At 43.7% G+C, this 17,138-nt stretch overlaps 2 protein-coding genes across 2 annotated transcripts in view; both read left to right on the top strand.

Moving 5' to 3' along the window:
- Positions 1–17,138, top strand: part of LOC311322627 (NACHT, LRR and PYD domains-containing protein 12-like) — a gene marked incomplete at both ends in the record, with an annotated part of 209,395 nt that overhangs the window by 36,305 nt on the left and 155,952 nt on the right. Inside the window, one exon of the mRNA XM_084454707.1 lies at positions 5,080–5,253. Coding sequence (XP_084310833.1) covers positions 5,080–5,253 — 174 coding nt within the window. The remainder of the gene's footprint in view (positions 1–5,079; positions 5,254–17,138) is intronic.
- LOC311322331 (stonustoxin subunit beta-like) lies at positions 10,780–13,270 on the top strand (the record flags this gene model as incomplete). The annotated part of the gene is made up of 3 exons (XM_084454399.1): positions 10,780–10,840; positions 11,933–12,465; positions 13,217–13,270. 3 exons carry the CDS (start codon positions 10,780–10,782, stop codon positions 13,268–13,270), a joined length of 648 nt encoding a protein of 215 aa, XP_084310525.1.

The following is a 17,138-nucleotide window of genomic DNA, read 5'->3' as shown; positions in this document are numbered from 1 at the left end:
AAGTGGGTTCTTCACAACTTCAACTTTGGTAATACAAAAAAAAAAAAAAAATGAAAAAAAACGTTTTTTGATTTATTTTGCCCTCTAGCGCATTTCGGGGTTTGCCGAGTTGCGGACCAAATCACCAGCCGCTGTCACATATTAATTTATTTTCTTGGGACTTCTACTGAAGAGAGAGGTCTGTCCATCTCATACAGTAGATCATAAACTATACAATGAAGTCTGTGTGCTGGTCCATGTGTCCATATCCTGGAGCCAGGTCATGCTGGTAGACCAGGCGGGTTATACTGTACTCATGAACATGGAATGACTGATGTACAGAACAGTATCTCAGTGTGGCGTTGACTTTTTATAGTATGTGTGTGTGTTGGTGTGTACGTAGTTGGGGGTGATACAGTAGGTTGCAGGTTAGTCATTGGAAAAGGGGGAGGCTGAAGATTCTGGGTGAGCTGGAATGAGACGATCGATGATCCACTGTCCATTATCCATGGGTCTGATTCAGGGTCCATCGTTCATAGTCTTGGCATGAGGGGATGATGGTGGGAAGCTGCTGAGACAAAGCCTGTGTTTAAAACAGCTGGAATAGCTGAGTGAGCTGGACTCCCAGCTGTACAGCACACTCCTTCAGAACCCTGCCTCTGAACCTGTCTGCTCCAGGGGACTGCATAGACAGGACATCTCTCCTTATACATCATGTGTTCACTGCAAATGAACCAGTTTGGTGATTTTCATTCTCTCTACAGACTGAATGGGTGAGAGATTGGCTGCCTGGGGGCTGCTTTATACCAGAGTTTCTCATCTTTGGAAGGAGACTCTATGAGTGACATGATATGATATACACTTCTCAAAAAAATTAAAGGAACACTTTGGAAACACATCAGATCTCAATGGCGGAAAAAATCATGCAGGATATCTTTCCTGATATGGACTGGGTAACGTGTTAGGACCGAAAAGATGCCACATCGTTAAATGGAAATTAAAACGTTTAATGGAAATTAAAATTATCAACCTATAGAGGGCTAAATTCAAAGACACCCCGTAAATCAAAGCAAAAAAATTATGCGCCAGGCGAGTCCATTTTGCCAAAATGTCATTGCAGCAACTCAAGATGGTACTCAGTAGTTTGTATTGCCCCCACGTGCTTGAATGCATGCCTGACAACGTCGGGCCATGCTCCTGATGAGACGATGGATGGGGTCCTGGGGGATCTCCTCCCAGATCTGGACCAGGGCATCACTGAGCTCCTGGACAGTCTGAGGTGCAACCTGGCGGCGTCGGATGGACCGAGAAATAATGTCCCAGAGGTGTCCTATTGGATTTAGGTCAGGCAAGCGTGCAGGCCAGTCAATGGTATCAATTCCTTCATCCTCCAGGAACTGCCTGCATACTCTCACCTACATACATCTGCATACATGAGGCCGGGCGTTGTCGTGCACCAGGAGGAACCCAGGACCCACAGCACCAGCGTAGGGTCTGACAATGGGTCCAAGGATTTCATCCTGATACCTAATGGCAGTCAGGGTGCTGTTGTCTAGCCTGTAGAGGTCTGTGCGTCCTTCCAGGGATATGCCTCCCCAGACCATCACTGACCCACCACCAAACCGGTCACGCTGAATGATGTTGCAGGCAGCATAACATTCTCCATGGCGTCTCCAGACCCTTTCACATCTGTCATATGTGCTCAGGTTGAACCTGCTCTCATCTGTGAAAAGATGCTCTCTCTCTCTGCACGATGCTACAAATCTATACAAACCAAGGGAGCCAATACGACCAACCTGGCAAAGCATCATGCAGACAGACATGCCGACTTACACAAACAATTCAAAGAGCGACAGGTTAGCAAATGTGATAGAAGATAAGATACACACAACAGCAACACCAGTAGCCTACTGAATACAACCGAAGGATATTTAGCCTACCTTATGTTTGAATGTATGAATGCACAATACATTTATTGCACCAGATGATAGCTAGAGAAGCTAATTTTCATCCGTAGCATGAGACTTTTAGCCAGCATAGCTGCAGCCTGGCTGCAAGCCTGGCTCTCTGCCTAGCGCACATGTGACAAAAAAAAATCAATACCTGCTCCGACCTCCTAGAGCAAGAGAACTGTTAACCGTGAGACCATTATCTCTTCTGATAATTTGGAATAGCAAAAATGCTTCAATAGGCCTGGGTTAATTAATAAATAATAATAATAAATATAGCTGCAATGTGGGGGCCAAGCAGGACGCGTCAACAGCGCATCAAAGACAACAAGTTCAACTATTCTGTTGTCTGCCATTGACTTCCACGGCAGCAATAATTATAAGAACGCCTTTTGGATGAACGGGAATCGAACCCTGAACTCGCTGCTTGCAAGACTGACACGCTACCGGATGTGCCACGACAGATCTTGCGAAAGGGATTTGCAGATTCGAGTGGATAATGTCAGCTTTTGCTTCCTCTTGGTAGAGTGAGTCCTGAGCACTTAATTAATGTCAGCTGGTAGGGTTGCTTCCTCTCGGTTGAGTGAGAGGGGGGGGTGTCGTCGTTTAAATTGGCACATGGCGAAAAGTATATATAGCATAGCTCAACTATTTACTTCTTCAGAATCCAGACAATCATGCGAACATTACCATGTAATATGTCATTCGGTCTTCAGAAATGTAGGAGAGGTGACGATACTGATTCTGTCATTTTCTAGAGCGTGGCTCCATTGTTTTCAATGGAGGGGTGAGTTGTCGTTAAAACTGTCACAGATTGAAAAATATACATCGGAGAGCTTAGCTTTTTTGATTTTATGAATCCCAAGAGTCGTGTGGACGTTTTGATATATAATATGTGTATGAGCTGTGAGAATTGGAAGAGGGATGGCAGTTTAGAAAATGTGTGACTTTTTCCAAAATGCGCCTTTCACCACTCTGAAACCGGTGAAATTGTGCAGAAGACCAAAAGTGTTCCTTGCATTCTGCAATCAAACAAATGAAGTAATAATGAAACCATGGGGTGTTTTGAACTCAGCATGAGCCAGGGAATCCATTGCTACCATAATTTTGAAGATTGGACATACAGTTCAAAAGTGACTGGCATAAACGCAACTCCAACTTTGACACGCTGGTGGCGCTAGAGTGCACGAGATGTCAACATGAGGCTTGGTGACAGATGTCATGGGTGTGTCCCGGATGAGTGTGCCAAATGTGGTTTTGATAGATTAAAACATTACTGAGATATGACCCCAGTTCCTGTTTTGCAGCTTTTCTGCCAATTTTGGCTGTCACAAGCGAACGCAATGGACAATCAAAAATCCCTGTACAACTTTTGTGGACATCGGTCTATAGATTGTGCATTCTGCGTTTCGTGCAGATTGGTGAAAAAACCTAGGAGGAGATACATTTTAAGTGTTTTACACAAAGTACAAACAGGCGGGAAATCCAATATGGCGGACAATGATGTCACGAGGTGCGTTCAACTCGGCTTGAACCAAGGATTCCAAAGGTACCTCGTTTTTCAAAATCAGACTTACAGGTCAAAAGTTGCATGCATAAAAGCATTGCCAACTTTGACACATTGGTGGCGCTAGAGGGTTCGAGCTGTGGACATGAGTCTTGGTGAGGAGACTCAGGGGACTGTCCTGAATGAGTGTGCCAATTTTCATAACTTTCTACCATATGCTTCTATGGGCTGCCATAGACTCCAATGGCAGAATAATAATAAGAAAAGGTAGAAACTTAATGGTGGCCTATGCAACTTCGCTGCTTGGCCCCCAATAAGCTTTTCAAGTTTTTCTGATTATCTCACAGTTTGCAACAACAGGCATAATTTATTGATTTCTCCCCACACAGACAAACAGATGCCAGCACAATCCCAAACCACCCAGTCGAGGCAGCCTTCCCTTCCAGCTGTGTTTGAAAGCTAACAAGTTCCATGTTCTGTCATCTATTATTCCATTACTTTTCCTTATGTTCCTTATGGTATCGTTTCGGTATCGAGATATTTTGGGCAGGTATCGTATTGAAGTCGTAATTTTGGTATCGTGACAACACTATGGTGCTGGGCAGTGAGCACAGGACACATTACAGGACGTCGGGCCCTCATGAAGTCTGTTTCTGATTGTTTGGCCAGAGACATTCACACCAGTGGCCTGCTGGAGGTCATTTTGTAAGGCTCATTCTGTTCCTCCTTGCATAAAGGAGCAGATACCGGTCCTGCTGATGGGTTAAGGACCTTCTACGGCCCTGTCCAGCTCTCCTAGATTAACTGCCTCTCTCCTGGAATCTCATCCATGCTGTGCTGGGAGACACAGTGCTGGGAGACACAGCAAACCATATTGATGTGCCATCCTGGGGGAGTTGGACTACCTGTGCAACCTCTGTAGGGTCCAGTCACCATGCTACCAGTAGTGACACTGACCTTAGCCAAATGCAAAACTCGTGAAAAATCAGTCAAAAAGATGATGAGGGAAAAAATGTCAGTGGCCTCCACATGTAAAACCATTCCTGTTTTGGGGGTCATCTCATTGCTTTGGGGGTCATCTCAATCTCAACACCAAAGCAGCTGAAATTGATTAACAACCCTCCTCTGCTACTTAACTGACCAGATCAATATCCCAGAAGTTGAATTGACTTGATGCTATACTCTGATTAAAAAGTGTTCCTTTAATTTTTTGAGCAGTGTATTATGAACAATCATAGCAGATGATCAGCTGCATTTTCCCACTAGGAACAGCAAAACTACAGTAACTACAGAGAAACCACAATGTAAATACGAACTCAGTATTTTCATTGGTTGGATTGGAATGTCTGAGTACTACAGAGGCCAGGCTTTTCCATATCTATCTATTATAAACCTGGATTTTCTAAGCATTTTTATTTAGCCTGGGTTACAAAGAAGAGAAAACATAAATATTGACGGACAAAAATAAAAAGGCAATATGTCCCATAATGTAATTAGCCATCTTTTACATAATGGCATATGAAGTGAACCAGGGTAGATTCAGTGGTCAATATTGGTCTGTAGGAAGATGGGATATAAATCTTCAGTTCTATCTTTTCACCACCAGAGGGTAGTAATGTGTTGATATTGATCATTTTTCTACAGGCTGTCGGGCTGCATGGTCACAGAAGAAGGCTGTGTCTCTCTAGCCTCAGCGATAAGGTCAAACCCCTCCCACCTGAGAGAGCTGGATCTGAGCTTCAATCACCCAGGAGACTCAGGAGTGAAGCTGCTCTCTGCTGGACTGGAGGATCCACACTGGAGACTGGAGAAACTCAAGTAAGGAGAGAGTTTTAAATCAAGTGGAAGAAAATCACCCAGTGTCTTTTATGTAGCCCTTTTCTCCTCCTCTGCTCCTCTCTCTCTTGACAGACTAGACACAAATCACCCTATCACTAAAAGGGCACTCAGAGAGTGCAGACCTCCACCCATGATGCATGTCATCAGCATGTTCAGTGGCATTAGAGTATCGATACCTAGAGGAGACAAATGTCAACAATATACTGGTGGTGCATCACGTTAGCCAAACGGGTGCTCTTTGGCTCGGCTCTCTGATGTATCTTGATTACATTGTAGCTAGAATCTAACCAGCCATGAATGTATTAAACTTTGCTTAGTACCCCTATGTGCTGGTCTGGTCTATCTGGCAATGTTAGTGAAAGTGAAAAATATTTTTGGGATCTGCCCCGTGATTTGGATCTGCTCTCTCGAATTGAGTTCTTGGTTCTTCTTTGGCCCATGCAAGCGTACACCGTTCCACCAAGTTTCATGAAAATAGGTCAGGTAGTTGTTTCATAATCCTGTAACGAATGAACTAACAAACTACCTGTGACTAACAAACACACAGTACCAAAAACATAACCTCCTACCCCGTCCTTCAGGCAGAGATAATTATGTAATGCTGCTAAACACTACATTTGTTATACTAGTCCATACCTACCCCTCCTAAACACTACACATGTTATACTAGCCCACACCCACCCCTCTTCCTAAACACTACATTTGGTATACTAGTCCATACCCACCCCTCCTCCTAAACACTACATTTGGTATACTAGTCTATACCCACACCTCTTCCTAAACACTACACATGTTATACTAGTCCATACCCACCCCTCCTCCTAAACTCTGCATTTGTTATACTAGTCCACACCTGGGGGATGCACATGGAACAACAGCAGATATGCCCAAAATTCAAATAAAAGCTTTAATCCTCAAATGTTTGTCCAGAGGGGTATTCCAGTGAAGAGTGAAAACTTTGAGTTTGCTAACCCTGAGATGAGGGAAGCTCTGAGTTTTCTAACCCTGAGATGAGGGAAGCTCTGAGTTTTCTAATCCTGAGATGAGGGAAGCTCTGAGTTTTCTAATCCTGAGATGAGGGAAACTGGGTTTTCCGTTCCAGAAAGACGGGGCGCCCTGGTGGCTCATTCATGCACCACATAAAGGCTAGTCCTCACCACAGAGGCCCATGTCCTCCCCTCTCTATCTCCCACATTTACTGTCAATCTGGCCAAAAATATCTTTACAAGAAAAGAAAGGGAGGTAACTCAAACTTGAGAGAGGGGCAACTCAAACCTGTTCCAGAAGTCGAACTCAGGGTCACTTCCCATGGTAACTTGGTCTGTGAACCTAACCTGCTCGCTGGCAGATTTTATTTAATAAGCCCAGTAGTGATATGCAACTTGGCTGCTGGTGTTGGGAAAAACATGGGAAATAAACCAATACATTACGCAAATAAGTTAAATGCAAATAAGTTAAATCCATTCAAAGATGCAAAGGATTATGCCATTGGATAGTTATGACACATTTCCCAAAAATTGCTATTCTACTGCAACTTGTCGTAACTGTATTTCGTTGTCCCAGGCTACTTGTAGGCTACTGTGCAATGGCAATACATTTGTTTCCAATATAATTTCGTTCTGAGTTTAAACAGCTGTCGCACATGTCCTTGTTTACCCAACGATGAGATTACGCAAAAAGTACCGGACCGATTTTCACGCCCAAACAAGGCAAGCCATTCACCGCCATTCATTTTTTGGAACAGGATTACACAAAAACTACCAGAGCGATTTTCATGAGGGGTATAGCATGGGTCAGCTAACAACCCATTCAATTCGGTAGAGGGTCTGAATCACTGGACAAGAATAACGGGGGCCAAGCGCAACGAATGTATCAAAGGCAACAAGTGAAACATGCCATAGCCACATTTGAGCTATGTGGTCATTGAAAATGTCAATGAAAATACACTGAAAGCGTGATGGGGGTGGCTTTGCACAAAACTGCTTATCAAAATTGTATCTGGCGACCCTAGATTCTTGTTTCATACAGATTGGTGAAAGTTCCTAGGAGGAGATGGATTTTACGTGTTTTTTTAAAAGTTCCAAATAGCTGGAAATCCACATAGCTGTAAGTTATGGGTTCTTGAGGCAAATCCGTTCCTCATGAGGAGAGGAATATGCGTGCAACATTTCCTGTCTCTAAGTTAAACAGGGCAGGAGAAATGCCTGTTCAAAGTTTGCAATTTCAAATGCCTGACTTTGGCCAATCACTGTAAGAATTGTTCCATGGCCTCGGAGCAAGGCCATCTACCATTGTGCAAAGTTACGGAAATAGACCAGTCGGTTCTAGGTGCTGCCATAGACTTCCATGGCAGAATAATAACAGGAAAACGACCAATAACAATTTTACGAAAAACACTTCTCACACGTGCTTGGCCGATTAGTTAGTATTTTTATATTGCTACAATGAACATGCCTTTCTAATCTGCTGCTAGGTAGGTTACATTCCTTCGTCACCTTTTGCCATTTGCTTGATGAGACCATGGTAACCGAGTTTGAATACCTCTCTTTCAGGAACAGAAAACTCAGAGTTCCCAGTGGGGTGAAGTAGGAGAGCTTTTTTTCTGATCAACTGCTATGCTGAATCATGGTATCAGAACTCTACTGATGATGGCTTGTTCTAGTCTGCACACGGGTTGATTGAGCTAACTCGGATCAGCCGGGATCCGCTTTTCTGGACGTTTCCAATCTCAGCGTAAATCAACTCAGACTTAAGAGTTGATTGAACCCGCTTTCTGGAATACCCCGTGATAGAAACTGGTGACGTCTCATTGCATCATCCTCATCATTCCTCTGCTCATTCCTACAGTGTGGATCATGGTGGAGAGTTCAGGATCAAACCTGGACTTGGAAAATGTGAGTATTGTGAATGTGATTATTCATGTGTCTCAACTGAAGCTGAGTTCACCACCATTATCTACGTAAGGGATAATCAACGAGTAGGTGTGCGTTAAACGGTTTTAAGGCACGACATGGAGGCAAAGAACCACCCGACGCGCAGCGGAGTGCCTTAAAACCGTTTAACGCACACCTATGAGTTGATTATCCTGCTTATACCATGGCCCCACATGCCAAAGACAAATAAATATGTGCCATTTACTCACATTTTCTACATTCAAATATAAAGAAATGTTATTTATGTGTTGCTCATTGCTGAGTGTCATTATAGTCCCTCACTGCTAAATCACGTTGCTATGGAATTACAAATTGAATATCATATTTCTTGGAGGAACAGCGATGACATCCAATAGTTAACATGGGTTTGGAACCGTAAGTGAAATGGAAAGTGTCTGTTACCTTTTCTTTCAGCAATGTCTCTCAACCCTGGATACAACCTAGCAACCAAACAATGAGCCTAGCAACCCAAACTAGCTAATTCCATATATCTATGACTGTAGCTACCTGATATTGCTAGATAGCAATGAGAGAAGTGTAGGCTACTGCATATTTGCTGTGCAACATATAAATCGTCCAGCTGTCAAACCTAGTTGCCAACAAACTATGTATGATAGCCAGATTGTCCTCAACTCCAAAAGTATTGTTTTCATGTCGTGGTATATCACTGTCAGTCGTATCTTACATTCATTGTGAGTTGATTTGCGAGGATGGGCTGTGTCATATCATTATGTGAAGCAACAGGGTATTAGAATCCAGCAATTGCCTCTTCACACTGTGATATATTTGGATGCCGTATATACTGTAAATGAATAAACAAGGCGGAGACCGTTTTCCATACGTCTGGCTTATTTTACTGCAACTCTTAGACTGACGACACAATCATATCTGGCTACTACACCACTAACGTGCACCACCACGTTATAACACAAAGTGAAAAAACAGTTTTTGATTTAGGGACAGTGAGGTGCCTGGCTATCATAAAGAGTTTGTTGGCAAATAGATTTGACAACTGGACAATGGATGCGTTGCACAGCAAATATGCAGTATTCAACACTTTGTTCATGGCTAGCTAGCAATGGTACAGCAGGCTATGGGGATTAGCTCATTCGGGTTGCTGTCAAAGCCGGCGCATTAACTTAGATCGGTAATTAAACTTTAGCCGAACTACGTGTGCGTATACACGGTTTTAACGCACGTCTGCTGGCCAATCAGAAAAGAGTATTAACTTAGGCCATGGTATAATTGGGCCTAATACATAGGGGTCATACAAAATACAATACAATTTGTCACAACTGTTCAAAAACCTAAGAGCTGCTTTCACTTGGTGAACTATATTCATAGTGATGGGTACACACTCACACACTCTTGTTGAGTAGGACCACTTCATGTCCACTCATTGATAGGTATGCTTGTATGTGTGTGTGTGTGTGTCTATGCAGCTGAATTGTGTCAGGGGAAAGAGGAGAAGAAGAGTGTGTTTTGTAGTCCAATCCAGGGGTCCGCAACAAGCGGCTCCAGAGACGCTGCATCTCTTTAGCCCCTCTCCAGTGGCTCCCAGGCTTTGACATAAAATTACATGGACACAATCAATAACTAAATAAATGTATTGCTATTAAGTATATTTATTTATTACTAAAAGTAATGGTCATGTTGGCTAGATAACTAGCAGCAGACAAGCTAATCCAGCACAAATTGATGCATAAAAATTCACCAGAATGCAGGAAATGAAGTGTTTGATGCTCAAAATTTCCTGGGGGACACCCCACAGGGCTTGCTCCTTAATGTTATAGGCAGAGCGACACGACCGCACCTGACTGAACCCGAAACAACGGGCCTGACAGGCCATGGGCCAGGGCTCAAAGGTAACATGACCACGCCGTAGATTAGTATGACCCAAGTACTAGCCCAACCCGCCACACTCAGCCAGTTGAAGACAGGCAGGGGACATGGGGGGGAGGAACGTACAGGGAGTGTTTATGTACAGTAACATGCCCAGCCAGGCCTCAACCCCATCCCTACCAAGGGACAGAGACGGACCGTCGCTCACCAGTACGAGTCCCATCTCAGAAAGAGACCTGTCATGTATGCTACTGCCTCCCCCCGGCAGCTACGTAAATGGTAATGCTAAATGGTAAATGGACTGCACTTATATAGCTCTTTTATCCAAAGTGCTTTACAATGGCCTCTCATTCACCCATTCACACACACATTCACACACAAATGGCGGCAGCTGCCATGCAAGGTGCTAATCTGCTCATTGGGAGCAATTTGCGGTTCAGTGTCTTGCCCAAGCCGACATGTTGTCAGGAGGAGCCTGGATTCAAACCCCTGACCCTATGATCATTGGATGACCTGCTCTGCCGCCTGAGCTACAGGGTGTCCAGCACAGACAATGCCAGGGATGCAGAGGACAAGCTCGATAGGTAGTAGCAGACAAAAGGAGACGGTGGCTATAATGTCCGCCACAGACACTCCACTGAACAGGGCTACTGACATGGCTATGCCCCTCATGTAGTGCGCCCTAACAGCCCCAGGCAGAGGGCAATCAGCAGTGTCATAAGACTTGGTGATGCCCTCACATATCCACTGGGAGAGACGCTGTTTGGACAGCGGTAAACACACCTTCCCAGGTCTGTGACCAACCAACAGTCGGGGGTGGTGGTGCTCAGTGTTAATTTTGACAGCAAATTTCGTTGTAGTTATAGTCGCTGACTGAAATGCTTTTTAGTTTTTGTCATATTTTAGTCGTCTGAAGTGTTTTAGTTTTAGTCTAGTTTTAGTTACTAAATAGCATAAGATTTTAGTTGACAATCTTTAAAGTCACACAGAAATGAAAAAAGCATTCTGTCCCATTTTGGTTCACATAATTGGTCATAGTGTTCACCTATTCAACGATGTATGCCAAAAATTTACAAAAATTTAACTTTTGTTGTAATCTTATATCAAAGTATATAATTTCTTACTTCCTGGAAAACGGTAGGTCACGTGCAATTACGACACCAGGTACCTTAGATTTTAGGCCAATAATCTCACGACATCCACCCTGTCAATCAAAACGTCAACTACATTGCAGCCTCAAGTGTTGATTATCCCGCCCGCTCGATAACCTTCCAATGAAATTCCAATGAAATGTATGTCCCGCCCTTGCAGCCCGTTTCAGGCAAATACATCAAAGTACGGAAGCAAGATGTTCTCCAACATCTTTTTCGGTGTATCTTTAAACTATTTCTCTAGAATTTCCAAACTCATATACTCCTGAAGGAAACATCTATTAGACTGATGGACAAAGCTACTGGATAACATTTCTGTGCGCTTTCCTTGCCTGTGTTTGATTTTTTTCCGCGTGAGCCACAACTGTCACAGAAATCTCAGCATTCTTATTGGATCTCTCATCCCTCCCTAGCATTTTTGTCAAATGTTTATTTGTTTATCTGTGTGTGTGTGTGTTTTATGTTTTATTCTTGTAAACTCAGCTCCGCAGAAAATTAGGGTCTCCCTCAGTGGGCCCTGAGTGGAAATAAAGGTTTGAAATGAACTGAAATGAAGTTTGTGTTTGTGTGTGTGTGTGTTCATGCACACATTAACACATAGACTTAGACCAATTCATTAATGAAGTTGATCAATATACTTTCAAAAAGGTCTGGATGAATGAAACATTGACAAGTCTTTCTAATGTAATGATGATGATTAGTAACATGTTGTGTCTTGGTCTCCTCCATCAGATGCCTGTGATCTCACACTGGACCCAAACACAGCATACAGATATGTCTCTCTGTCTGAGGAGAACAGAACGGTGACATATAAGAGAGAGGAGGAGCAGCCGTATCCTGACCACCCAGAGAGATTTGAGGACTGTAACCAGGTGCTGTGTAGAGAGGGTCTGTCTGGGCGCTGTTACTGGGAGACAGAGAGGAGTGGAGGAGGAGTTCGTATAGCAGTGACATATAAAGGGATCAGCAGGGGAGGAGAGGGTCGTGACTGTGTGCTTGGATACAATGATGAGTCCTGGAGTCTGGAGTGTTATGATGACCATTACGCTGCCTGTCACAATAATAAGTACACTGTCATACCTGACCACCCCTCCGGCTCCAGCAGAGTAGGAGTGTATCTGGACTGGCCGGCCGGCACTCTGTCCTTCTACACAGTCTCCTCTGACACACTGACCCACCTATACACATTCACCACCCCATTCACTGAGCCCCTCTATCCAGGGTTTAGGGTTGTGTATGATGGCTCTTCGGTGTCCCTTTGTCAGGTAGAATAGCCTCATGTGTCCTGGAGGAACGCATGAGTCTTCAGGAAGTCACACTCCTGTTCAACCACAACTGGGGAACATGATGGCATGTTTCAGTATAATCAACACCACACACACACACACACACACACACACACACACACACACACGCACACACACACACACACACACACACACACACACACACACACACGCACACACACACACACACACACACACACACACACACACAACCTACAGACAGCCTACTGTAACACACCAGAGGAGTATTGTTGAAGATTTAATCGTAGTTTGTTTTTGCTTTTCCACTGTATTTCTACATTTTAGTGTCTGTTGAATGTTTACTGTAAAATGTTTACTAAACAATCCTGTCTCTGTACTCAGACCGAATGTGCTGATTTACAACTAAATTCTTTCCTGACTGGATAAATAACGAGAAATAGATGTTTTAGATAAGAAATGATGTTCTACTGTCTCCACCCTTCTGACCCTGACCTTCTCTCATCTCTTTAGTAATTATTCATAATGCTAGCTTATGTGCCCAGTTAATTATGTTATCTGTGTTAACAGTGATTTTAGTACTAATGATCTATACATGTTTAGAAGTGAGGTTTAGACACGAATCATAATATAATTTGTATTTCACAACTTGTTACACTGATTAAAGCAGGGACAAGCCTCAGCATGCCTGTTCAAGATCAAGAAGACCCTTAGTCATGATGATTGTTTTAGATCTTTGTTTCCTGTAAAGATCTCAGAGAGGAAATATGTGTCACGAGGAATTGGGGAGCATGTGATTGACTGATGACTGTGATAGAGGAAGGAGTGATTGCTTTGATTGGTTGAAATTGATGTAATGGCTGATGTGATGGGGGGAGAGAGATGAGAGAAAGAGTATAAAAGCAACAATGCTCCTGGGGATTCTCCAACCGGGGGCTATGGCCTGCCACCCAGGAGGAGATCTGGAACCAGAGTCCCCCAGCCTAAACTGTAGAAATTTATCAATCTCTTCATTCTACGCAAAAGAGACAATGGACAATGAATGCTCCGATCTGGACCGAAAGGGCGACGACTCAGAAAAGAAGCCTTTAGGTCCGTGCTGGAGTGAATGTAGAGATCTGCTGTAATTAAGTTCAGCTGACAAGAAAGAGCAGGCTGAGCCATGAGGCCTATTTGGGTGATCCTCTCTCTCTGACCAAGGTTACATCTCTATGATTTTATTTACTTATTGCTATTCATTTATTACTATTATGATTCATCTATTATTTTTTGCGTATTGCCCTGATAATCAATTGTTTAATAAAGTAAAGTTTGCATTTAAAGTTAAAGTTCTATTGTCACTTTACTCTCCCAGAGAGATGTGCGACTCTAAAAGAGACTAAAAATATGATGTCCCTACAGTAAAAGTATACTTACTGTTAAATATAATGTAGCATCCACACCAACAGACATCTCACAATGAGTAGAGCCTCAGTTAACCGGTGTGGTTTCAGATTTGTATCCAACCTTTCAGGTCGCAGGGGGGGTGCAGTCTGGGGGGGAAGTGGGGGAGGTATGTGGTTAGAGGCTACGAATCTACTCAATTGCCGTTTAAGGTTATTCATTAGAAACCCAGTGAGGGTGAGACCCTGTTGTCTTAAGAATAAAACCCCCTTAGATGAGAGCTGGGCCATGTACTATGAAGCTAGTTCACACATCCCACATCACTATCTCGCTTGAGTAAACCAAACAACCGTAATCACGGATAAACGGTACCACGACAGTGGCTATCAACTCGTTAAAGGAGTAGTAAAGGGGAAATCATGTTTAGCCCTGTTTTAATGTTACTTATGATCATACATAATGGTTCAGATCAAAAAGTTGACAAAACTAGCACTTTTGAGAAAGTCTGATAATTGCTCTACCACCGTTTAAGTCATACAATGGATGTGGGTGGGCACCGTGAAAAATCATCCAAAAACATGTTAAACTCGATTTCAAAGACGAAAAGCTCACCGAGGGGGTGATGAATCTCTTCGTCTTTTATTATTGTCCTTGATTAGCTCTGCGTTGTGTTTTTTTGTTTCCGATAAAAGACGGACCCCCAATCTCTAATATACCACACAGTCCAGTGACTCCTTTCTCAGGTGTTCAAATGAATCTCTCCAACACGGGATTTGAGCCTCAGCAAAAGCGATTTATTCCAGAAGGTTTACATACAAAAGACGATGGCATGCCTAATGGACAGTTGACCTCTCTGTATGCTGTCTGAACCCAAATCAAAGCATTGGTCTCGTTGCAACGTTCTTATGTGGTTTGAGTGTTCCCCCTCCCTCGTCTCTTCTCCGATAAGACTGTTTCTCTGGTCTCTTCTGTGGCCTTGTTTTGTCACGTTAACCTACGCCGCCTCGGCGCCCAGGCCTTTATCTCTAACCACAACAATGGTGTTTGGCCCAGAGTGTACCAAACATGGGATGTCTTTATCTCATAAGTCTATGGAAGAGGGACACTTCTTACCGAAAACTCAAACCGACAGCCATACTCAGAGGTCAATCATCATAATTAGGAAATAGCTAACAGGATCATATTAAAAGGCATTTCTCTGAAAATCAACAATATTCAACAATCCCCCCTAAGAGTATACGTGAACACGCAGAATCATAATGATCAAGAGAAATGTTGTCATCCAAAACCTAAACCTGAACAGCCATTATGCAGAAAGAAAAAGAATAACTGAACAGAAAAATGTGCTTAAGATAAACAGTGAAGGATTAAACACTTAATACAACATGTTTTCCTCTAGTAGGATTACAATTTTCAAAGAAAAAAGGAACTACCTCTCAGGTAACTTCATGTATGAATCTGACATTCATACAGGTACTCCTTACACATTATTACATAACCCCTGTCGGTAATGGGCCTCTCATCATTGGTCTACGGGCGGACGAATGTGACGTCGCGGTAGAACATGCCCTGCTGAGAAGAAAACGAGATGCATAAACAAGGGTCGCTATCATTACCACAGCCACAACAAACGGTGCCGCTAGCTGCAATAAGAAAGATATGAGCGGATTGCCATGCAACCAACCAAACAAATCTGTGAAATGGGACACCTCGCTGATGTGCAGAGAATTAGTCATGTCTCTGATCTGTTCAATCTGATTCTGCAACGGAATACGATTATCTGCGATGGTGAAACAACATGTACGATTTAACTTCTTACATAGGCCCCCTGCCTGTGCAAATATCAAATCCAATCCCATACGATTCTCAATCACTGCCTTCCGCATACCAGACATCTCCTCATTAATCAAACCCAAAGCCTTGGTTGTTCTGTTGGCCAACGTTCCGAATGCCACTGCAAGTTTCTCAATGTCCGTCACTAATAGTTCGACCCCCACACTCGGCGCAAAGAAAAGCAAAATATCCTCCCACACTCCATGTTGCGAAAGTAGGCCGTCCACAAACCCCGCCTTAACCTCTCTCCTAGTACGGCGGGTGTCTGAATGTTGAATCGGTCTTTCCCCGACCCACCCTTTAACATGTACTGCCAACGCTGACTCCCAATCTCGGTGAATAACCACCCCTGGCAAGGTAAACCCCAGGAAACAGGAACCCGTCCAATTTCTTGGTAAAACCGAATAGGCCGTCTCCCCACAGACCCAGTAAACGCCCTCTAAAGTGCGCAAAATCCATCTCCCACATTTCGGAGCAGTACAAAGCCTAGTATGTAGACACTGGCTGTGCCCTACGATCACGGCTCCTCCCTCTCTCTGCAGACAGAAATAACCTTGCGTCCTTTGCGGGAGCGGCACTGGTGAACTGATCTGAGCCCACTTTTGTGGTCCTAACTCCTCGTATTCTGGAAAACTCTCAACAGAGGAATCCAACACCATTAACTGAGCAATACCTCTCTCCAGCTCTGCATCTGACAATAGCCTGAGACGGTGGATGAATCGTCGCATTAGGGTAAAGTTAAAGGGGTGTGCCATCTGAGGCACCCCACTCGCTTGGGAGTCTGGGATCTGCATACACACAAAACATGATGAAACATTCCTCACTGACGTAGCTACCTCATAAGCCCACTTCAAAGCAAGGTTCTCCACGGCTGACTGTGTGAGTCCAACCACGGAGAGCCACAGGATGATAAAACACAAACCCTTCATCATAGCAACCTGAAACCTAGTCTGTTAGTTCGAAATCAAAGTGTCTTCTCCCTGAGAGATGATCTTTAATTGCTGTGTGTATCTCTGCTGTGAAAGGAAAATTACTCCAGATCTGAGTGGCCCCGACCCAGAAATAAATAACCTTTTTGACAAAATACACGTCCCTATATTCAAATTGGCTAGTAGCTTTCCCTGTCCACTGATTAATCAGCTTCACAGTCCTACCGCACTTCTGTTTCAATTTTAATGAGTATACCTCGATTGTAACCTGTGGAGTTTTATTCACCGTGTAACTACAACTCATACACTTCACAATTGCTGGCATTGACGTCCTGTCCCCGACCAGCAAGCTATAAATGTAGGAGGAAACGGTTATGATATATGGGGTGTGGTGTGGAAGTTCAAGTGTCCACGTGACTGTGGCTCCGCCCGCGATGGTGTTGTCTTCCCTTTTGCTCCAGCACCCGCGGTCTGCTTCTCTCCAACTCCACCTGTGAACACAGGAAAACACAAGAAACGGCGACAGTA

The sequence above is a fragment of the Borostomias antarcticus genome (assembly GCF_949987555.1).
Source record: "Borostomias antarcticus genome assembly, chromosome: 20".
In the NCBI taxonomy this organism is placed as follows: Eukaryota; Metazoa; Chordata; class Actinopteri; order Stomiiformes; family Stomiidae; genus Borostomias; species Borostomias antarcticus.
This window is presented reverse-complemented; position numbering and strand designations above follow the sequence as displayed.